Source organism: Opisthocomus hoazin, chromosome 8, assembly GCF_030867145.1.
Source record: "Opisthocomus hoazin isolate bOpiHoa1 chromosome 8, bOpiHoa1.hap1, whole genome shotgun sequence".
Taxonomy (NCBI): Eukaryota; Metazoa; Chordata; class Aves; order Opisthocomiformes; family Opisthocomidae; genus Opisthocomus; species Opisthocomus hoazin.
The window spans coordinates 34,995,776-35,018,817 of NC_134421.1; the positions used below are offsets into that span (position 1 = coordinate 34,995,776).

A 23,042-nucleotide genomic window follows, 5' to 3' on the forward strand; every position below is an offset into this window, starting at 1 on the left:
AAAGCAGGAAAGTCCAACCTGAACAAGTGGGGGGCAATGAAAGACTTTGAATGATCATTCTCCAGTTCTGCTCCCCTCCTTGCCTCCTGCGCCCATTGCAGTACTTCCCACCATCCCTCTGTGGCAACACTCTGCATTCGTGCCCCATACCATTTACAATGCTCCGTTTTTTGACTCGTAAGCTGGGCATGAAGTGGCATGTGCGTTGTTATAGACAAGACACAAACTAAGGTGAGCTGATGTGGGATGGCACTTCCTATAGCTCTGCAGTGCAGAATTTGTATGTATTTTGTTTTCTAACAGACCACTCACTAAAAATTACAGGAAAGAAGCAACACTGTCTTAGAACATCCGAATGGGACCACCATCGGTAGTACATGCAGAATTATTCTCCACTCCAGCTTGGCTTTGATAAGGTCTTGACTGTTATAGAGTGTCTGTTTTGGGGTCTGAAAATTAAAGAAGGACGTTGACCTGCTGAACAGTGCCCAGAGAAGAACAAGCCTTGTTTCACATCGCTGCAGAGAAGCAGAAAATAAAGTGATCTTGTTCTCTGTGGATAGCGGCAGGCTTAAGTCTCAGCAAGGGTGATTTAGTTCAGGCCTGAGGAAAATATCTGAAGCCCTGGAAGGGATTACTTTAATAGACCGTGGAGTCTCCATCACTGGAGATTTTAAAACGTAGGATGGATAAATGTCTCTCAGAAATAAGTTAGATGCAGTTGATCCTGCCTTAGGACAAGAATACAGTCTAGGGGACTTCAAAGTCCCCTGTTCTGTGTGCTTTTGTAGCTCATCTGAGGTTGGACCCAGCTCCATGTAACTCCAGTGCCTGAAGGAAGAGGAAGGGGAAAAGAAAAGGTGTAAGTGGAAAGGGGAAGTTCCTCTTAAAAATTGTGCCATCTGTGCTAGAACAGTACATAGCATTTTAAGGCTTCTCGTCCTTGGCACTGTATCCCATTTTTGCCTTTACTTTTCAAGGCTTCTTTCGGAAGCAGTTAACGTGAAGCACTCCTATCCTTTGTGATGGTGAGGAAAAAAAGTTACCTTATTTGAAGAGAATTTGTGTCTTGGTCCAGTGCTAATTATTTTTCATTCTTGCCAGGAAATGCACACAAATCTGTCAATAAAATATACCTCCCTCCTTAACTTATTTTTTCAGTCTTTTAGAATGGTAGTCTTAGAGCCCTTCCGTGGCAGCTTCAAACATACTTCAGATCAAAGCTGCGTTAGACATGCTGTGATACCACAAACAAAAGCCTCTGCTGATAATAAATTATTAGAAGTTTCCCAGCGTCCTGCTGGTACAGCAACTGTTGATACAAATTAAAATCATTCCGTGAGAAATTAACTTGAATTTGCAGACAGGTTTTTCAGTAGCTGAAATGCCCGTTGACTCCTAAAAATCACGCTGAGATGGAGGGAGTCTGACAGGTTCAGCAAGAAGTTACTTTGGAGGAAGATGGGAGAAGGCACAGCCCTTAAACCCAGCAGCCACTGGGAAGTTTAAAATGACAGCACATACCCTAAGAAAGTGACGGAGAGGGAGAAAGCCTTCAGCATAGTTAATGGGACTTCAGGTGTGGCTTTCTGCTTTGCTGTGCCGTACAGAGGGAGAAGAACAAGGTAAGAGGAGGAACTGGTGTAAAGGAAGGGACGAATATACTGCGCATGGGTGTTGGTGCCTACCATGGCACGAGACAAGAGATGTTTTCACAGCAGCCCAGCGATGCACCGTCCACATCTACAGACGAAACGGTGCTAATGCCGCAGCAGCTGGCACTGTCTGTGCTCTTTGTTGATCTGACCAAATCCTTCACTCCTGTTTTGAGACAACGTTGTCTGGTCTTCTTGCTTACCTTTTCACAATGGCAGTTAAGGAGGCTGCACACATGGAGCATTGCAGTACCAAGCCATTACAAAATTACAGCACGCTCTTAATGTTGTGGTTTTATCAGCCGAGGTATGTTAAAAACCAGTACTTTGAACTCAAAGTGACATAAGGTGTAGCAGTAAAAGCACAATTTTGACTGTGTGACTGTATCTGCACACAGACTTCGTGCCAGCATCAGCGTCAGTCAGCTGTCACACCATGGACCCGCACGATACACTTGCCTAGGTCTGCACTCCTGATGTGTGAGAGAAATAAAAACCTAAGCATACCACATACCTACAACGAAGCCTCTGAATCTTTTTCTGTCAGCTAACTGAATTCACAAAACTACCTGCAAGGCCTTGTTCCCTGAACACCCTGAAGACCTTCTGCTAACAGTTTTATTAACTTCTGTTTCCTGCTTTTAAATGACCATCTTTGGGCTGTGTGGCTGTGAAAACACTGCCTGCAAGCGCTTTTGCAAGGAGCCTTATTTGTACTTTCTTACGAGCGTGCATTGTAACTCTTACACTGAGCACTTCTGAGATTCGGCAGTACAGGGCAGACTGGCACCGGGCCAAAACCAGGCTGGCGAGGCCTTATGGTGGTGTTTATGTCCTCTGGACACCAAGTGTTGGCTGAGGTCGGGTCTTCATCCCTGAAGCAAAACTAAACCCAATCTTGTACTCTGATCCTGGCAACTACAGAACATGGTAACAAAAACCTAAGACAAAAAAAATGGCACCACAAAAAGTGGGTTAAATAGCACAAATTTCCAGCTGACAAGCAGAAGCGAAAAGGGCTGTTTATTACTGAAAAATAAGGTGGCTTCTGAGAATATTAATATAATGTAAAAATAGGGACAACTCTAATACTGTAAGTACCAAATAGGAGGTAAGTGATCGCTCTAATATGCAAAAAACCCACCACCAAAACCATTCTAGGAAGAAAGCCCACCTAATGCTGGTACAAATGCGGACAAACTGTTTTGGTTTGGTTTTTTTCTCTTCTCATCATGTCACATCATCTCCACAGGTAACTTTGTACAAGGACTCGGCTGGAGAAGACTTTGGGTTCAGCGTCTCGGATGGTTTGCTGGAAAAAGGCGTGTACGTTAAAAACATCCGCCCAGCTGGCCCTGGCGACCTGGGAGGTTTAAAACCATACGACAGGCTTTTGCAGGTAACGTTTCTGGCAGCACCCAGGTGTAGCGTGCCGGGACACAACACGCAGACAGCTTTGTAGAGAGATTTGTGACCGCGCTGCGGGGTGCTTGGGTAGCTGTCTGCACAGGTGGGAGGGCAGAAAAGCACACAAGGTGTTTTCGTTGCTTACTTGAACAGCCTTATTAGCCACATCATTGCTTATTTTATTTTACATGATGAGCAGTACTTTCTTTTGTATCTGTCTCTGCTGGGAAAGGAGGTGCATAAGGGGACGGGGAAAAAAGACAAATAATGGTAATTGCCCTGTGCCACAGGCCGTGTGAGTCGCTCAGAGCCTGGGTAAGGAGAGGCAGCAATTCATGGTGACTTGGGCTTTTATGCAGCGGCACTAAGGCTAGATTTTCCTGGGAAGTTTTATTCGTATAGTTTCAGAATGTTAGGTGTTTCAGAACTCCACAGGAGACATACAGACGCTCACTGGAAAGCCAGCATTTCCCAAGGCATTTCCAGGCAGATTTGTAACTTTGGTGTTCATGATACAGACCTGAGAATTGTTTCTGTGCTTAATCCAAGTTGTTGACTGGCGGAGTTGGAATAATGTAATACTCGCTCTGCACCACACTTACCCACTGCTAAGTTGGGCTGTGGTAAAAAAACTGAATTATTTGTCAACTAGCCCAATAAAATACTTCAAATAAATTTATATGTATTAATTAAAACCAGAGAAGGCCTGAACTGAATAGAAATTTTAGATGTGATGTATTGCATTTAAATTAATCAACACCACGAAAGACAGAAAAACTATGTGCTGTTAATGTCATTTACGGAATGGGCATTGTGATAGCTCCCAACAGGTCTCACCAGTGCCAAGGCGCCCACTTTAGCTACATTCTTCTAAAGGGAGAGTAGAAAACTTAACTGGTGTCTTCAGACCAGATGTCGTGGTTCAATATTCTTGTATTGGGCGATTCTCTGCCTGGAATATTTCCATCAGGTCCCATAGTCTCCAGGATAAATCACCTTCTCTTGTGATCTCATTTCTTTTTCCTAAAACAGTAACAAAAATCAATCCTCTAACTGCTCAGGTAAACCACGTCCGCACCAGAGACTTTGACTGCTGTCTGGTTGTGCCCCTCATCGCGGAATCTGGCAACAAGCTGGAACTGGTTATTAGCAGAAACCCACTGGCAGCTCAGAAAGGAAGCTCAGAACAGATGTCAGCGAGCGGGGAGTGGAGCGATCAGAGTACCAACGCCTTCCTTCAGCAGAGCCGGCACGCTCACACAGAAACACGGGATCCTACAAATACGTTATAGCAGAAAATGGTTTTAGTGGGACATTCGGTAACAAAAGACAATTATGGTGCTAAATCCCTCTAAGATTCCTCTGAGACTGAGGCTCAGACGCTGTACAGCACTAAAAAGCACAGGAGGTCAGTCTGTCTCTCTCAAGGCTTATATTAATCCATGGTTACTTTTGAAAAAGTTTTAATTCTTCATTAAGTCATTCTGTTCTAAACAATCTAGCACTAGCAACAGAATGAAAAATTGTAAGGGCCTTTTTCCCCCAAAACGAGAAACTGGGGAGATGCTTTAAATATGATGTAAATGTTCCTCTCACTTCATCAGCAGCTGCTGTTTGAGGGAGAAGCACGGAGTTCACCTCTGCTGACAGCGGTGTCCAGCTTACATGGCTTTTAAAAACACCTTACCAGAAAGGAGCTGTCTGATGGACGAGGGCGACGGTACGCTGCACCGGGTTTTCTCGTCCAATGGCCAGACCTGTGAGTTTGGGGACCTGTGTTCCGCTGGCAAGAAGGGCGCTCTCATCAGACGAAGCACGGGTCAGATGTTTTAACCACATGCTTGTAGGAAGCCGCAGGACGCGGCGAACATCACTCCCCCACCTCGGTGAGGTTTGTCAGAACACACGTTACTCCCTATGCAACGAAATATTGAACGGTACGTCGTGCAACCTGGGGGTTGTAAGCAGACTTTTTTAGTGGGATGAAACCTCTGAAGGAGGATTACTGACAAGAATAAAACTGCAATGAGTTCAAATTAGAAAGGTTTTAAGAGAAAATGGCTTTTTTTAAACTATGTCAGTGGAAGATTGATACAAACACTCTTTAATGATCCCTAAACCCGTAAACTTGTACTGTCACACATGAGCTTTTTAAGTCAAACAATTTCTTGAAGGGACAAAAGTCCTATTTAATATGCTTTGTTTTCAGCCTCCTTTACAATAAAACATTACCCCCTGCAACACATTTTTAGAATTGAAAATTGTAAATATATTTTACAAACACATCACACAAATTCTCTCCTCTCCCCTCTCCCCCCCAAGCAATAAAATGCTGCCAGTTGCTTTATACGCTCACCAGCAGCTGCTTTGGTTTATTCCGGTATTCAAGTTGTTATTGGTAATTATTGTTATTGGTGAATATAAAGATACTGGATTTGTACATTTGTAGAGTCTCCATATATAAACAATCACCTTACAGCATTGTTTCTGGTCAGTTTAAAACTGTTTAACTGTATCCCTGTTGCTGTTTCCAGTCCATGAACAAGTTCACCTGCCCTGCACACACAAGCATCTCTGATTTCTATTTCAGCACTGCCAGGAAAGGTCAGAATGACATTCAATGCTGAGTCATGTAAAAAAAAAAAAGTTCATCAGTCACTTAAATATGTATTTTTATTTGTAACAAATGAGTATTAAACTGTAAAGTATTTTTGTACAAATTTAATACTTTAATAGCATGGTATTTATCGTCTATGTTATGTTTTTTGAAATCCAAACTGTTGCAAATATTTGTATGGAAGAACTGTATAAATTGAAATAAACAGTGATTTAAAGACATTAAAAATGAGGTAGCATTTTTTTGACTTTATATTTTTTCCACAGTTTTAGCAAAAAATACTATTTTTGTATTTCTGGTACACTTTTTCTTGCCATATTTGTAAAAAAAAAAAGTTAAAAGTAAGCAAGCTGTCCCAAATTTTAGTACAATTTATCTGAAGTTTGAATTAACATTCAGCTTATTAATCTCAAAAATGACAACGCAGCGAGTTGCGTAGTACACAAAGGTTGGAAGTGGAACATTATTTGAACTCTGACTTGGAATTCTGCTTTTCTTGCCAAGATCGTTATCAGAGCGGCAATGGCAAGCTTTACATCTCCTTCAGGTACAAAGCCGGAAAAATTTTCTACGTCGCTGATTGCAACTTTCTTGTTCTATTTACGACGAGACTGAAACCCATAATCCATCAAAGCTTCGTGCCCATAATTCTGCCACACGAGAAAAATCTGAAGTCCCATTTGTAAACTATTTTTTGAGTCGGAGCAAGCTGCAGTTTTGGCACATCAGTAACAGCTGCTCCTCAACGCTGCAGCATGAGGCAGCGGCTAAATCTCAGTGTGGACAGCTAGAGCCTCTAAATCAAGAAACCCCCACGTATTGTTTAAGGGAACTTCTGGATCCTGTGAAACCTGTAAGTCCATTCTTCACCAAAACAAAAGAATGATACGATTTTTGATGACCAGCATGCCAAGGAATCCCCTACTGAGATCTCTGAAAATATAAAAGGCTCACTTTAAAACAAGCTGTTCTTCATAGAACATGCAAATACAGGAAGGCCTTTGAAAATCATCTGCATACCCAGCTTCTCCGTTCCAAAAATCCTGAATAAAACAAGTTCAAGAAATGTTCATAAGGAGGAGAATTAATTAACTGTTAGCTTTTGAAAAGCTTCCGTGGAGTTGCTTGTCCCAAAGTTAGATTCTTAAGTCTGGAAGACCCAAGCGGGGAATCTTGTACTGTTGTCTGCTGAAACAAAACAGAACAAAGATGTTATCAGAGTTTGAAACAGAACTAAAATACAGTAACCTCTTCAAATAAAAGCTCCTTCCCCATGACAGGGCTCAGAAATCAGATGTATAAAAATGTATCTACTTCAATGAAGAAATTATATGTAAATGTTTCACAGCAGGTCAGCTCCTAAAAACTGACCTCTGTACACAAAGAATAAGCTGATACAGGCTAAGCTAGCCAACGGATCACTCCAGTGAGTAACAAGATGTAAAAATGTACTGCCGATGACACTCTAACTTATTTTTCCCTACTAGTCACATACTACTCTGGTAAAACATCTGCCAAACTTGACTGCTTCACCTATTACTGGTCACCTTATAAATTATTAAAGAAGTAATAATTAAACAATCATAACAGTATCCAGGCCACTTGCGGTAGTGAAAGACTGCGAAAGTTTTGAACTTTTGTCAGGCAGGAGACACTTACAGAGGGTATTTTCACAGTGTCCTCGGCACTCTCCGCAAGACTTTCTTGTCTTTTACAGGGGCTTCGCTGCAAATTGCCCGTCTGCTCCTCTCTACCGAGAGCTGTCAACCCTTCCTGTTTAACCAGATCAGTCCGAGGTCCCGATGGGTCAGGAGCACCTTCAGTTACCAAAGCAGACGGAGCCTCAAGCTCTTGACTTTGCCAGCTCTTCTCCAGGGCAGAGGAGGTTTCTTTGCGACAGTTGCTTGTTTCTGCGATTGCCTCTCTCAAAAATCTCTGTAGGCGAGTTTTTCTGGGCATGTTCTTGTTGGTGACTGCTCTCTGGAGGTGCAGCTCTTCAGCTATGACATAGACACGGCAGCGTCCCCTGGTCACGGCTGTGTACACATGCTGCCAGTGCTGACGGCCAGGATTGCCAACCACGTAGACAATAGTGTCTACCTCAGAACCCTGAAACACAGTTAAGAGTGCCTTATGAAAGGAAGGTCTCCAGGAGGTTGTTGAAAAATAAAAAAGCTTCCAAGAACAAGGAAGTTGGAGACAACTGGGGATCCTCTCAAGAATATTTTCTATCCTTCATTCAAGGAATTTTAGTTTCAAGAGAGCTTCTGACTCTTTCACATGAAAATACACTAGCAAGATAAAGCCACAAGAAAGTTTTATCAGCTCACAGCTGCTTTATTTTTACCTGAAAGGTGTGAATAGTTCTGGCCCATGCATGTTTTATATGACACAGCCTCTTCAGTGCCTTGTACTTCACAGTGAAAGTGGAGCCGTATGTGCTGCTGATGGTCAGTAAGCGCTGTTTATCAATTTCTACGTCCTGCAGAAAGGGCACAAGAACACTCAGCAGTAAGCTCGTATCCGCAGTCTGATCAATGTCTGTACATCTGGGCACATTCTAGATTTCCCAAAACTACAACAGCTGCAATGCCAACCGAGTGAAATCCTTTCAGAAGAGACTACACCCAGAAGATGGCTATCTTTCACTGACCACCTTCCAGGAAACAGTTTCACTGTACAGGGCCTACCCTAACTCCTTCTGTTTAGTAAGAAAAATGCTGAGAAAGGCAGTTTTAACCCCCAGAAAACTTAGGCTATCCTAGGCTACAGCAAAATACACCAGTGAGGCCCTTCAGCAATTTGTCACCCCAAACAGAGAAGGGCCTGCTCTCTCCCGCCAGCCCTGTACAGTCCCCCTTTCCCAGGTACAAACACTGACCCTTTCACTGGACTCTCTGCTCAGTCAGCTCAACTCACAGAACTCGGCAGAACAATACAGAGTTTTTTTGCTGCTGTATTTTTTGGTCAGCTTCATTCTCTGCCAGGGGAATACTCAAGCTGCAACATTAGCTTTATTCTTTACTTAAGACTATGTTTCTACCTATATCCAAAACATTATCCATTTCAACGACAACACCTTTGAGGATTTACAGAATGTATTTACACTGGACACCAGCAGACCAACTGAAACACATTTTACAAAAATGCCCAGAGATTTTTTTTTTTTTTCATTCTCTATTGCGAGTCTGCCTCTTTCTTGCCTTTCACATGATAGTTTAGCAGAAGAACTAAGTATATATTATGGACTAAAATTATAAAGTGTGAATTGTTCTATTCTGGGGGTTCAACAAGGACTGAATCAGTTACCACTGGGGTTCTTTGTGCAAGTTCTTGACTTACTCCCGTTATGAAAAAGATATCTCCATTGCACAGCCGTCTGCCCTCCTCAGCAGTCTCTGTAGTGAGGGTGGTTTCTCCACTTCGGCATTCACGGCGACTGGGATCCCCTCCGAAACCACGGTCTGGCAAGAGATCCTTGAGATACGTATTCCGCATGCAGGAAATCTTGTCACCAATTTGAAATAAGAGTCGGTTTTTATGGTCTCTAGGCCAGAGAAAGAAAGAGGGAGAAATGAATTTATGGAGTATGCATTTGCCATCTCAGGATTTCTTCCCTTTCCCCTCTCTATCCTTGGGCCCAATTAAAAACCTTCATAATGTTTGAAACAGTTAAGACAACTCACATTCAAAAGCTTTTATGTCACTTTAAAATAATCAACAGTAACTCCAAATCTTGGAATTCACATAATTACAATTTAAATGAAATGCAAACACTGTTATATTTATGTTATCTTTGTTCACAATCCAGGCTGAGATTAAAAAACCCATCGAAGAAAGATTATTATATAAAAGATTTCTAACATAAATAATCAGATCTAGATGAACATTAAAAGTTTTACAATCCTATTTCAGGTTGCTGGCCTGGCTGTAACACTTTCAAAATCAAAGTGAGACTGTTCACAGGAAAAATTGCAAAACACTGGCTTACCTCGTTACGTGATTTGAATAGTGCTGGCAGCAAAGTTCATTTATTAGATCGCAGTCTTGCCTAAATCATACAAAAGAAGTACATGAACAAAATCGCGATGTACAAAACACAAAATTACACACAATGTCACATTAGCATTACTTCATAAATCATGGGAAAAGCCCATTTTAGCTATGATGATCTTCGACCAGCAATTACAAACAATCGCTGATTCAGAATTTAGAAGACAGAGCAGTAAAGGAACAGTTTTGTCTAAACACCATAAAGTGAGGCAAGGACGTTTGAGATGCATACCTAGATTGGCTAGATTTGTTTTTAAGATAAGGAGGAAAACTAAGTAAAAACTAAAGCCTGGATATATTATTTTCTGCCTGTGGATGTATTAAGCTTTTTAAAGACCTGGAATTTTAACTTTTAAATGCAGACTGAATCTTAATGGGAAATCGTTAATAAGAGTATTGTATGTGAAGGCAGACTGGAGAAATAAAACTGATTTCAGAGTTACTCATTGTTCCCAGCAAACAGGTACAATTTATAACGCTTATTTGCACACCAGTAACCTGTAATTAGTGGGTGTTTCTTCATTGCTGAGAAAAGGTTTTCTTAAGTACCCCTTTGAGCGGAAGTGTAAGCTTACGGACTACTGGTACTACTGGACACCACACATCCCCCTTCAGCGTTTCTGTGAGGCCATCCATAGTATTCACGCTCCTGCGATGGTTCACATCACCAGTGACAGCATACTAAGCTTTCCAGTCTTTCTTCAATGTCTGTTAGAGCCCGACACCCCACCCCTTCTTAAATGACGAGTAGTGCGCTTCCAAATACCCAAACCGTAGGCACTGGCCGCTGCCCAGCAGGAGCACTAACGCCCGTCAGATTGTACGACTAAATCTGTCCCTTGTCACACGCCCAAAATGCAAGCATCTTCTGTCACCCGTGGCAGAAGCAGGCAGAGGCAGTAGGTCGTGTGTGCCATCACGCGCCCTAGGATTCACATTCGCCACCATGGGACACATTTGAGTATGGACATTTCTTTGTATTTTGCGGCTTCCTCCTGCAGTCAAGCCCTCACCTTTCACTTCTGAAGAACGCTGCACTGCTGGCAAACACCAGAGCACGGGCTCTCAGAGAATCCGCTACAAAAACTGACCACTTCTGTACGTCCTTCGTTTCTCTTACACAAACTTCTGTACGTCCTTCGTTTCTCTTACACAAACAGTACATATGAACACAACCACAATGGCAGAAATCACAGTGCAAAATAACATTAAGCTTACAGAAAAATGAAGCAACTCTCCACGGAGAGACTGGGGGCAGCCAGAAAGTAGAGGAAAAGACACCTGGCCTGTTGTTCTCTCTAGCAATTTTATGATATTGCCACTATTCTCTCCAAGTCAACACATTCAGCTATTTTTAGAGTGTGGCTGCTAGCAAGGATTTTTTCAGTGTCTGCCTGCATGCTCCTTTACCTTCTGAAAGCAATGAACTGTGATTGCTTGGCATCCTGCAATCCCGGTCCTCTTTTAAGTAAAGTCTTTATGGCAGTTTGTAAATCTGTTTTAGGAGACATTAAAAGGTAAGGCATAAAAATATACAGAACAAACAATTTAAGAAAGAAAAGCATAATTCAGTATGAAATTGCTTTTGCTTGTTTCTTGCTTCAGTGACATTTCAACTTGTTTAAAACAACCAAAAAAAACCTCCAAAACACAAAACCACCAACCCCCCCCCGCCCCCCCCCCCCAAAAAAAAACCTCTTGAAGCTTTTCCATGCATATAAACTAGAGGCTGCTCAATCCACTTATCCAACAAAGGTCATAAAAAACCAAAACCAATGTCCCTAACCCTGAGCCCAAAAGAGTTTTAAAGAAATACTGGTGTCCCCTCCACTTCCATTTTCCTAACTTGACTCCAGAGTTGCGAGCACATTCCTGTCCAACACACCATCCTGTTACAGTTGCTGTTTACTCAAATGATTCACCTCTGAAAAATATAATCTTTTACGGTTTGGCAGCTCCAGCTGCAACATGAAAAGACGATCACAATGGATTACACTGGTGGAAGCTCTATCACCCTGATTTCAAACTGTAACTGGTGAGCTGCAGCTACAGCGTGTCCTCCGCACTCAGAGGTCTTGCTGTGTGCACTTACAGAAGACAAAAGGTAAACTAGGAATCTAGTATTTAAATTTATACCACAAATAAGACTCAAATCTTCCAAAAATGTTAGTTCCAGCCAAATAGTCTATGCTTTACCAAAGGGAAAGTCAAGATCACAAACTGACTGTACACACGTACTGTCACAACCCCCACCAGCAGGCAAAGACATAAGAATGAATTTCTTCTCCGGGCTCGGCATTGTCATTTCCTCATTCCAGCCAGAAAGTTTCAGCACCTCATCAAATTCAGGAAGCTTCCGGTGAGAGATTCTTGACAGAGCAATCCAGGGAAAACAGAAAAGAAAGATTTATTTTCAGCTAAAGGACTCCCGTGTTTCATCATCTGCATCAGCCTGAAGTTCACTACTTACAAATTTTTTATCATCTACACTACATACACCAAAAAAATCTTTCTTCTGAGTATAACTTAATTTCACATTAAAAAAAAAATGGTAATTTATTCTCTTAAACACTTCAGCACTGCAGTAGATAGTATTACCCACACAGTTCTTCTCATGGCAAGAGACTGGAGTAACACAGAAGTGTTACTGGAAAAAAAAAGTGAGAGCGTTTGAAAATGACTTCGTTCTGGACATCTTGCAAACGTTCAGAATTTTCTCAAAGTCCAATCAACATCAAAAGGTCTTGGGCACTCGAACCTAGATTTTCTTGTTTGAGGTTTAAAAATCATGCACTGACAGTAAACTAGATTATTTCCAGACCAAAAGTAATGCAAATGCTAGAAGCATTTACAGGTTCTAGATGTTAATACAGCAAAAAAATTATGATTTAATGGCCCTTGACATCTAAATTCTCAATGTAATTCAGCCTGTTTTAGCTGTTGTCATGCTTACTAGCAATGTCTTTAAAAATTCCTTTTCAGAGAAGCAATTGTAAGTCATTTCAGAAGGCATACAGTGATTTGTGCATGCACAACTCATCTGAAAACAACAGAGAGTATCTGATAGTGAAATACATCCCATACAATTCAAGAGTATTCCAGCACATACATTTTTTTTGTCCAATACATATACTCCTGGAAAAAAATTGTAGGTTTGTTATTGTTGTTTCAGGGTTGGGTTTGTTTTTAAAACCAGTGTCACTGGTTTTGACTATAAAACTGTAGCAGAAGCAGTACTACACAGTCACATCTGAACACACTACTATTCTGCCGTTAAAGGACCAGGCCTGCTACAGGAATGCTTCTTATATACGTAAGGAAACCCCACCTTGATGCATTATCTACAATTAGTTGCGATTCAGCTCTGTGGTTAGTTCGCAGTTCCACAGAAAACCCTCTTGATTTTAGACCTTCAAAGATATCAGCTAACATGTTTCCCGGGTCTATGCTTGGTAGTTGTCTAGTATCACCTAAACAGAATGGAAATTAGCACTTGTGAGAAGCAGTAACACATCACCTGTGACAAACTGTCTTGGGAAAAAAGCAAACACTGGAATTAATAAATCCTTCACCCTCCACACAGTAACATGTGGAGGGTTGAGTATTTATTAATATACTTCCTCAATACAATTCACATGAAATAAAACTTTCAAGAATCTACAAAACTTTATTTGGGGAATCAGACTGTAGTGTGGTTAAATCTTCATTTTCCTCACTCAGTAATGCTTTACTAGCAGGTGCAAATCACTCTGCATGATGAACACTGACCGTGGTCACATCTTATTCAAACACATTCTGAAAGTTACATATTTAAAAACGAATGCCATGAATGGCACACCAAAAAGCAAACCTCTGAGAAAGCAGAAAATTTTGATTTTACACTTACTTGTTTTCCTTTCCGAACTAAAACAAGATGATCCTAGCATTAAGAATGACAGGAAACCTCCCTTCTAACATGTGATTAATAAGCTAACATTAGCTTCTTTAAATTTAAGGAAATCAGAAAAGTTTTCCAGTTGCAAGATGTAATAAGCTGCCACACAGAAATCATACTACTTCCAGAATCAGACAAAACACTGCTAAACAGAGAACAGAGATACCAATACTTTCATTCTGATAGTTGAGATGGAAAACTGTTGAACAGCCCAGTCTATCTCGTCTGACCTTATGAATAGGCAGAAATACCCAAGTACAGAACAATTTAAGTTCTGGGGTTTTTAACAGACTCAGCGAGACGAGTGGCAGCTCTGATACTTACACTGTACACTGTGTATTATTAAATACTGCACAGTGCAAAATTTTTTGTTTCACTTACCTAGAATAATAAGTTTGGCAAGCTGAGCGTGCTCACACAAGAGTTTTAAAACTAAACTAAGAACATGTACAGACACCAAACTTCCTTCATCCACAATCAGAATCGTCACAGTAGAAAATTTCCACGGCTGTGCTTGTTCACTCTGCCTCCATGACTTAAAACTATAGATGATCTAGAAACAAATCAAAATAAATCAAGATCGGACACTAATCAACTGTAAACGACCGTCTTATAAAGGTAGCCAGAGTATCGTATCTTCTAATGTTGTATTTAGAGCTGATACCTGAAGTTCTGAACTTTAAGCTCTAAAGACTCAGAAGACTCAACAGTTTGGTCTTGTTTTCCTCCTTATTGAACACATTTCTAGCTGAGATTATCAACACTTACTTACATAAAAGCACAGAAATGCATTCTTTTGTTTCTGCAGGGACCTTAACAGATATGAGGTCGGCCATTGGGTTGCTCAGTAACCGAACACCTCCTGCTACAACTTGCTGACATTAATAAATCCCCAACAGTGCATGGAGAAAGGGGAACAGGCAACTATCCAGTCCCCAAAGATAAAATAAGCCCACAGTACTTTCTATGTTGTTATAATTTTGAGTTATAGAGGTATTCTACACCTCCAATGTTTTCTTGGCACCTTCCACTACCTAGGAGAACAGACGTGACCCAAGTTCAGTAACAAAGAGTTTGCTTTCTACTTTTTTCTAAAAAAAATCGCACAATATTTAACAGTAATTAAGAAAACACTGTGGGAATGAAATTCATCTTATTATTCAACCTCAGGCTACTGATCTGTTCATGTATGTGAGGGTAGGTGTATGATTGCTAGGCAACAGGACACTAGAAAATAGCTCTGCTATCTAGAAAGTACTTCTGCTCCTCATTAAAAAGAAAAAACTAGAAAGGCACAAATTTGACATGTGTGTAAGTAGAAGAAAAACACAAAATCACAGGAAATAATTTATTCCAAATGATTGCTTTGTGACTCCCCAAAATGCAACACTGGCTTTCAAATGCTGACAAGCTGTACTTAAGTATTATCATTAATAGTGACAAATTTTATACGGAAAGTTCAATAACAAGCTTTTTTTTCAAAACAAGGATGGACAGTGCCAAAAGGTCTTTCAGAACAAAACTTAACAACAAAAAGAAATTCCTTACCTGATGGAGCGTATACGCAGGAAGCTTAGTTTTTTCACTCAAAAGGCTTGCTGCCCTCCCTGTAGGCGCAGTAAATAGTACATTCAAAATTCTTTTTGTGTACATATTCTCTGACTCCCAATGATGATCAAAGGTATTCCATTCCTCAGATGCATCCAGGTCTTCTTCAAAGTCCTTAGAAGCAGCTTCCACTTCTTCTTCCATCTGCTTTAAGTGACGAAAAAGGCAGCTGACAATGGTACTCTTACCACAGCCTCCTTTTCCACTTATGATTGTGACAGGATTAGAACAAATCTTTTCCATAGCAATCACCTGATCTATGTCTACCTTTGCTTTACTTTGGGTGCCAGACGTAGACCCCTCTTCCTTTTCAGGAAAGTGATGCTCACAGTTATGATTGTCTGGACTATTTTCCTTCAGATGCTCCATTTCATGAGCCCAGGTAACATTTGTTTTGTTATCTTCCATTTCTCTTGCTGTCTCAGAAACATTAAGTACCTTTCTCACATCAACATCCAGTTGCCATGAGTGGTTTGACAGCAGGTTACGCACATACATTGCAATGTCTTTTTCAGACTTGTAAAGATGAGGCAGAAACACTAGTCTTTTCTCCCTAATCACTACGTTCTGATCTTTCAAAAATTCAAGAGATTGCCAAGCATGCTCAATGGACATATCTTTAGATACAAAATGAGCTAATTCATCTTGATCTTCGTAAGTGTGTCCCATTTCCCGACACTGTTTCTTGAGTTGATCGTACAGCATTAATGCGTTCTTCTGCAAGTCAGGAATCTTCCAGAGGAGATGTTCACACTGACAAAAGGCAGCCCACGTTGCCTCACAGTAAGAAAGGTTCAGTTCTCTATAGGTAATCTTCTCCCCAGAAAGAATAAAAGCAAACAAATATTTATTTCAGAAGATGTGAGCTGAGTATCATTCCTCCTAGTAAATATAAATTGCAATTCAGAGGGTGGAAGTCTACAAACATTTATGTATTTTTCATAACGTACAAAGTTATAATGCTTTTCAAGCTATACGAAAGCAAGGTATTTACAAGTAAGATGGAATGAAAATTCCTCTCAGTCACCCTTCTGTACTAAACAGAAACTTTAAAAATCAAAACCCTGGCACAGAAACTGCGTATTAGGGAGAACCTGGGCACACCTAATCAGCACAATTTCAAGTAAAGAGCACAGGAAAGGCATTAACCAGAATACTGTACCCAATTCTGAACACGTTACTTCAAGAAATACACAACACCTACAGAGACTACCGCAAAACAATGAAAGACGAAGATGTGCAAAAAAGATGAATTAATGAGCAAAAGAAAAAGAACTGGGCTTACTGAGCCTTAAGAGAACAAGCTACAGAGATTCTTCAAGCAATAAAAATAACTGCAGTGAGGATGCAGGTCCTTGGTACAAGAAACAAGAGCAACAAGTCTATATTGCATCAAGGAATAGTCAAATTGAACATCAGGAAAAGCTTTTTCAAGGAAATGATGTGTAATACTGGCATACACTGGCTAGACTGCTCAATCTCTGAAATCGGAGGTCTTCAAGACAAGTCAGAACATCTGTCAGTAAAAGCACTGGGGGCTGCAGGAGAGGGATTACCTAGTCACACTTCTGAACCATTAAGCCTCAGCTCCCAGCTGAGGTAGAGGAGTGCTAAGGCGAGGTGCAGCAGCAAAGCTGAACACCAAGCGTAGCAAAGGAAAACAAGAAGGTAAGCAGCAACCACAAATTCCATTACAAAAAAGGAGAACAACTAGACCAGATGACTTACGGAGTAACTTATCTACTTCACTATGAAACCATAGATACTGTTCTATGTATTAAGAACAGAAAATCTAATTTGCCAGTATAAAACTGAACAATACAATTGAGGGTTTTAAATTAGTTTTCTTACTTTTGGCCCAGTTACTTCAAGTATTTCATTTTCTGCTCCTTGCAGAAAAGACTAAGCAAATGGTTGTAACAAAACCACCTTTAAAATCTTCCAATACTGATTTACTGTAGACCAACTGGAAAAAAAAAACCACCTTTGCTAAACTGAGTCCAGCAAATCATTCACTTTCAAACGAACTAAGCTCACCTCCTATAAATGGCCAGTTAATAAACTGAACATAACTGAAACAGCACTGCATTCTAAAAAAGCTCAAATGTAACAAACACATTTTTTACCCTGCTTAACATTACTTACCCTGCTGAATCCAAGTTTCCACGGCGCGTTCTTCAGTATCTCATCCAACTTTGTTAGCATCTTGTCTTGAAAATGTACTTCCTCACCATCCGTACCATTGTTTTCTTCAGTCTCTCTTTGCCAATACACCATATTCAACAGACAGCAAAAATGGCGTGGCAGAAGAACTGGTAAGAATTCCAGTATCATCGGAAAGGTCAGAGCCACCAACACCGCCTTTCCTGCAACTGCATGTACCATAAACCAGGACAGTTTTAAGCAATATACAAAGATATTTGTAAAGGCTCTTATCCTTCTGCCTCCTCTAGGTCCAAAACATCCCTGACTTTTTTCAGTATTTATTCTTTTTAATCCTTTTCATATTCTTTTAAAGTCCGCTATCCCTGGACTGCCTTGGAGAAAAAAAATGTAAACAGATGATAGATAAAAACTGCAACTAAATGTACACATTTCGAAAATACATATTATACATTTGGTTTAAACTGCCTACTGAACAGCATTCTGTAGAACATCAGTTCAGACGTCACCACACCTGCCCCTCCTGTCTAAAGACAATTTTCATACAAATGCACATAAGAGCATTTAAAATACAAAGCAAGAACACAGGCTTCTAAATTTGTAGCATCAGATCAGTACAGGAACTTAGCAAAACTTAGGGCGGAGAAAAAAAAAAGAAATTCTTCACCATGAGGGTGGTGAGGCAGTGGAACAGGCTGCCCAGAGGAGCTGTGGCTGCCCCCTCCCTGGCAGTGTTCAAGGCCAGGCTGGATGGGGCTTCGAGCAACCTGCTCTGGTGGAAGGTGTCCCTGCCCATGGCAGGAGGGCTGGAACTAGGTGATCTTTAAGATCCCTACCAACCCAAACCATTCTACAATTCTATGAAAACAGTGCTCCTCACTGGCTTTCTCAATGACCCCAAACTTAGGTTATCACTTTCCCTGTTTGTACCAGTCTTGGGATCTGCAAAAGAGGGATAATGAAACTGATAAGCTCTATATCTTGCTTTAAAAAACTAATTTTAGAAGAAAGTGAGACTTTTAGAAGTTTTATGTCTTCACAGGAAGAAAACCTCACAATTTTTCATAAAGTGGTATGGAAATTCCATAATTCCAAATTTAAAACACCCATTTTTTTCAGTTAAGTACCTTTTCTGATTACTGTCTTACCTACAGAAAGGCATAGATAAAACCTTTTCCCTTTGAGGCAATAACTTCACTTACAAGTGGAGAATCAACACACACTACTTCTAGACAAAAGCATTGTGAAGGCTTCAATAACAAACTGCTCCAGCCCGTAACAATGACAACCAGGAAAAAACAACAAAAGTAACGACATGACATACAGGGGGTGGGTTGTTGTTTCTATTGCCCAATGATAAAGAAGAAAGCTTAAGTTGTATCAAAGTCATTTAAGTCAGATACTAGGAAAAATCTGCCAACTACAACAACAGTGAACAGGATACCTAGGCACGCTGTGCTACCTTCAACGCTGAAGACTGATGAATGTATTAGACAAGCTTCAATCAGAAGTGATCCATGCATCTCATTAAAATTCATGCAGCAAACTAGATCCGAGTTTCCACCACTGTAGATTCCCATCTCTTTGTGGTCACAAAAAGATTTCAAGTCCGTAAGATGGGTTAAGAACTTTTCTACCATTACAAGAACACAACAAAAAGCCTGAAGTCCATAGAACTGAGTGTTTTCCTCTCCTTGTACATGTGATTTGGAGCAAAGTCTAACAAAAGCTCTGAACTCTCGTGTCAGACACGATTTGAACTCCAAAAGTCGCCTCCATCTTTTGCCCTGCCACTGCCAAGAAAACCAGGTCCTGGAAGACTTCGTGGATAGACCCAACCTGTCTGTACAGATTTCTGCCCGGCTGTGGCTGACTTTACAAGACCTCCTCCAGATGAGAGTACTGAGTCCCGCGACACTGACACCAAAGCAGCTCTGTACCAACCCAGGACTGCCTGTGTCCGCACCAGGAATGTGGTGGTAACAGATCATCGGAGCAAAACAAGAGAGCTAGTGTTGCAGACATGTCTCAGACGTCTTGGCTTTCCGTATTTCAGTGATTTGCCTTAGACTGGCTATAGTCTGGTCCCACAGACTGAATGCCCATTAGGTTCAGCTGGAACACACCATTCGGGTTCCATCCAGCAGGAATACAGTCAATACTCTCAGAGACTGCACCACAGTGGGGACAAGAGGTGTATTTTCTTCCAAAGCACACTCCTGATCCAACCTCTAACACTCCTGCAGTCACACCAACACAGACCACAACAGGATCCTCAGCAGTCCTGAACTGTCTCCACGTGAGGACACTCCAGTGCTTCTACGCTCTGCTCCCCAGCCACACCAGCCTGCTGATGGGCAGGATTCAAATACACTGAAATTGCCTATCTAGTGCGCCTGACTTGGACTGCACTGAGCCCATTAGCTGTTCCCTACGCTACAAAGAAGCAGCTATACTACATCTGAACAACTATTTGTCTTAAAAAGCCATACCACCACGTTTGAGCAGTGCTGAACCCATTTTCTAATAAGCCATGTTATATCTGAATTTTATACGAAGCCAGTACCAGTGTCTTTTCATCCCTAGCACAGACAATTCTACTCAGTAAGCCTACAGATTTCAGAGAAGTCCTAATGAGTTTGTAACTGTATGCCTATCTTTAACAGGCCAGCTGTCCCACTGCCCTCAAATTAAAAAAAAAATCATCTTTGGATGTTCAGAATCCGTTTGAATATACACTATATTAATGAAGACACATTAGCTCGAACACAGTATCTGAGATAGACCTCATTAGCTTATAAAGCAATCAAAATAGCACAGGATATACCTACATGATTTTGAAACATAGTAGAAGATGTCATAATGCTTGGTGTCTCTTTGTTTCTTCCCAGTCCTTAAGTGTGAAACTTGGAACTGTTTTAGCTTTTCTTCAAGATTTCTAAAACTCAGCACAGACTCAGTAGGAAGCCAAGTAAAAAACTTTTCTCTGAAATCCTCAGGAACGGCACATTCCTTAAGAAAGAGCGAAAAGACTTGTCGGTTGTTTTCTTCTATATCAGTCCGCAGAAAATATGATGGATATCCTTGCACAAAGTATTTCGACCCCATTTTTTTAGCTTTAACATTAACTCTCCACCAAGGGCCAACTAATGGGAAACGTCCAACTACTTCACACTCCTCTTTGGAGTTGTCTTCTTGTATAACAACTGAATCATTGAAAAGAAAAATAAAACCTTTGTTAATTGACAGTCATAAGCATCAAAAGTTTGATTAGAAGAGTCTTGTTTGTTTGTTCAAAGCTTATTTTTGTCTTTTGTATAAGTTAAAGTGACAAAAGGCACCGGTGTTCACAAGCTTCCTGAGGTCAGTCTTCCCAGTAGCATTAAAAAGCGAAACCAACCTCAGAAACAAGCACTAGAACTGCTTCTCTAAGTATCACAAGTACAAAATTAAACTTGTGCATGAATATTTATTAAGCCAATTAAACACAATGGCATATAGTTTAATATTACACCATTTATGCCAAGCCAAGCTTGCAATTCAATTTTAAAGTTCTGCCACAAAGCACTGCATCGTGATACCTGCGTGCTCTTCAGATAGATTAATACACCAAACACTTCCCGTAAATGAAACCACCAAAAATTATAAGCAATTAATATAATAAACTCCTAACACAGTGTATGGCCTGGGTTGCCTCCTCTTTCCATCATTCTTCCCTCACAAAAAAGAGTACACCGTTCCCCGGCCCACAACCTGGGACTAAAACACCACGACCAGAACAAAGCGAGGACCGGTGTTCAGCAGGACCTCCTGCTCTCCAAACCAGACCACCAGCAGATCTTCAGTCTCCAACGCCTTGTCTACTTGTTCTCCATTTGTTACCTAGCTCAATTTTGCCATTTCTAAAACAATTTTCAGACTCAATATTCTTGCTAGGCACAAGTTGCTCCAACATCACCTGCTTTTCCAAGTTCTAAATTGAAAGCAGGGGGTCACTAATGTCAGGTATGAACACCTTTACATGTGATACAAGACACAAAAAGATGGAAGGTTTTGTGCAAAGTTAACTTGAATGGAAAAACCTTGTTTTCTTACTGCTGCAACATGTGGCCATAGGAAAGGACAAACACCGCCGCCCTGCTGCTGCCTGCGCCAGACCTGCTTCGCCCCGTCCCCCCCGTACCTGCCACGAAGGCAGCACCCGGGGAAGCAGCGAGAACCCATCTTACCGACTCCCGAGCCGCTCCGCCCCAGCAGCGCAGAGCCCGGCGCGGAGGCCTCCGCCGCAGGCCCACGGCAGGGCCGCCTCGCCACCAGCACCGGGACCGCTCCCGCGGGGCCCAAACCCGCCTCCCAGGGAGCCCGCCGACGGGGGAGGCCACCGGGAGCCACCCGGCCCGGCCCGGCCCGGCCCCGCTCCCCTCCCCTCCCGCCGCCCCTCACCGGCTCGGCGCGGGGGCAGCGCGGTCGCCGGCTCCGTCCCGGCAGCCTCCAAGAGCGCGGCCTCCACCAAGTGCAGCTCCGCCGAGTGCAGCTCCTCTTCGGCCTCCTCCTCGGTGTCCTCCTCCGAGCCCCCCGCCGCCCGCCGCGCAGGCAGCAGCACGCCCCACAGCTCCGCCGCCTCCCCCCGCCGCCGCCGCCCGCCCGCCGCCATGCCGCAGCCGCGCCGCCGGATCGCCCCGCCCGGCTCCTCCCGCGGCCCCGGAAGGAGCCGCCCGCGGGGAGGGCGCGGCGGGGCGGGCGGCTGAGGGGCGCCAGCACCGCGGTTTTGTTTTTTTAATCAAATGCCACATAGTTGTATTTCTGCGCGTTCACCCCTGTCGCCTAGTATATGTTTTCATCAGAGAATTAAGTTCGTTTGATAAGGTTTATTTTCAAAAAATAAAATCCGTCTTGCTAACTTTTGTGTTTTCATTTGCCCCCTCTTTAATTTTTTAACCGTGTTTTCTTCCAGTGTCTCCTTTGCTTTGCTTTGGGCTGATGTCAGGCTGACTAAAGTGCAGGCCCCCACGCGTGTCTTGCTGCCAGGTCAGCCTGCTGGCCTGCAGGCTAAAGGAGAGGCAGAAGCAGTAGGTGCTGGTGCAAGGGCTGGTGAATCCTTCTGTTTGAAATCAAGTTAACTGGGTGTTTTCGCGCTCCAAAGTGCAACGTGCAAATGCCTGACGTTACTGTAAATAATGTACCAGTCTGGACACAGCAGTTGATAGTTTGCCCAGCTTCTGAGAAGCTGTCAACGGCATGGACATACCCTTCAAAAGGGAAGCAAAGGGTTTTTGTACATATGTTGATAAAAAGTGAACGTATAATAAAATATATCAATATTCAACAGTTCCTTTTGGTCCAAGCTAAAAGAGACGCAGTCCTTTTTCACACTGGTTTATGACTCCTGACCAACCATGATCCAGGAACCCCTCCGCCCACAGGACTGCCCTACAAAGAACGACCCTCTCTACGCCAGCTTCCTCACAAAACTGAGGGGCCGTCAGCTCAGCCGGACACAGGAGAGCATGGACTCTCCCTCTGTCCTGTCCTGGTTCTCTGCCACTTCTCCATTTCTGGGAATACCTACATTGCTGTGTCAAGTAACATCTCTAAAAAGACAGAG

General features: G+C 42.1%; 2 protein-coding genes across 10 annotated transcripts in view; one reads left to right on the top strand and one right to left on the bottom strand.

Annotated features, from left to right (window-relative positions):
- The window catches only part of GRIP1 (glutamate receptor interacting protein 1), a 353,630-nt gene extending 348,196 nt beyond the window's left edge, over positions 1-5,434 (top strand). For all 8 annotated transcript variants that reach the window (XM_075427891.1, XM_075427895.1, XM_075427897.1 and 5 more), the window contains 2 exons: positions 2,908-3,054; positions 4,124-5,434. In XM_075427891.1, the coding sequence (XP_075284006.1) occupies positions 2,908-3,054; positions 4,124-4,354 (378 nt within the window). In that variant the 3' untranslated portion in view covers positions 4,355-5,434. The remainder of the gene's footprint in view (positions 1-2,907; positions 3,055-4,123) is intronic.
- Positions 5,435-5,794: 360 nt separating this feature from the next.
- Positions 5,795-22,091, bottom strand: HELB (DNA helicase B). Of its 2 annotated transcripts, XM_075427899.1 has the most exons (13): positions 21,881-22,091; positions 20,269-20,643; positions 17,420-17,646; positions 15,215-16,087; positions 14,048-14,219; positions 13,061-13,202; positions 11,971-12,101; positions 11,143-11,227; positions 9,671-9,730; positions 9,022-9,226; positions 8,027-8,161; positions 7,339-7,788; positions 5,795-6,864 (listed from the first exon to the last, which is right to left on the bottom strand). In XM_075427899.1, exons 1-13 carry the CDS (start codon positions 22,089-22,091, stop codon positions 6,775-6,777), a joined length of 3,156 nt encoding a protein of 1,051 aa, XP_075284014.1. In that variant the 3' UTR covers positions 5,795-6,774. The 2 variants fall into 2 exon arrangements, with proteins under 2 accessions (XP_075284014.1, XP_075284015.1); XM_075427900.1 differs by lacking the exon at positions 21,881-22,091 and having other exon boundaries at positions 5,796-6,867; positions 20,269-20,635.
- Positions 22,092-23,042: the final 951 nt, after the last annotated feature.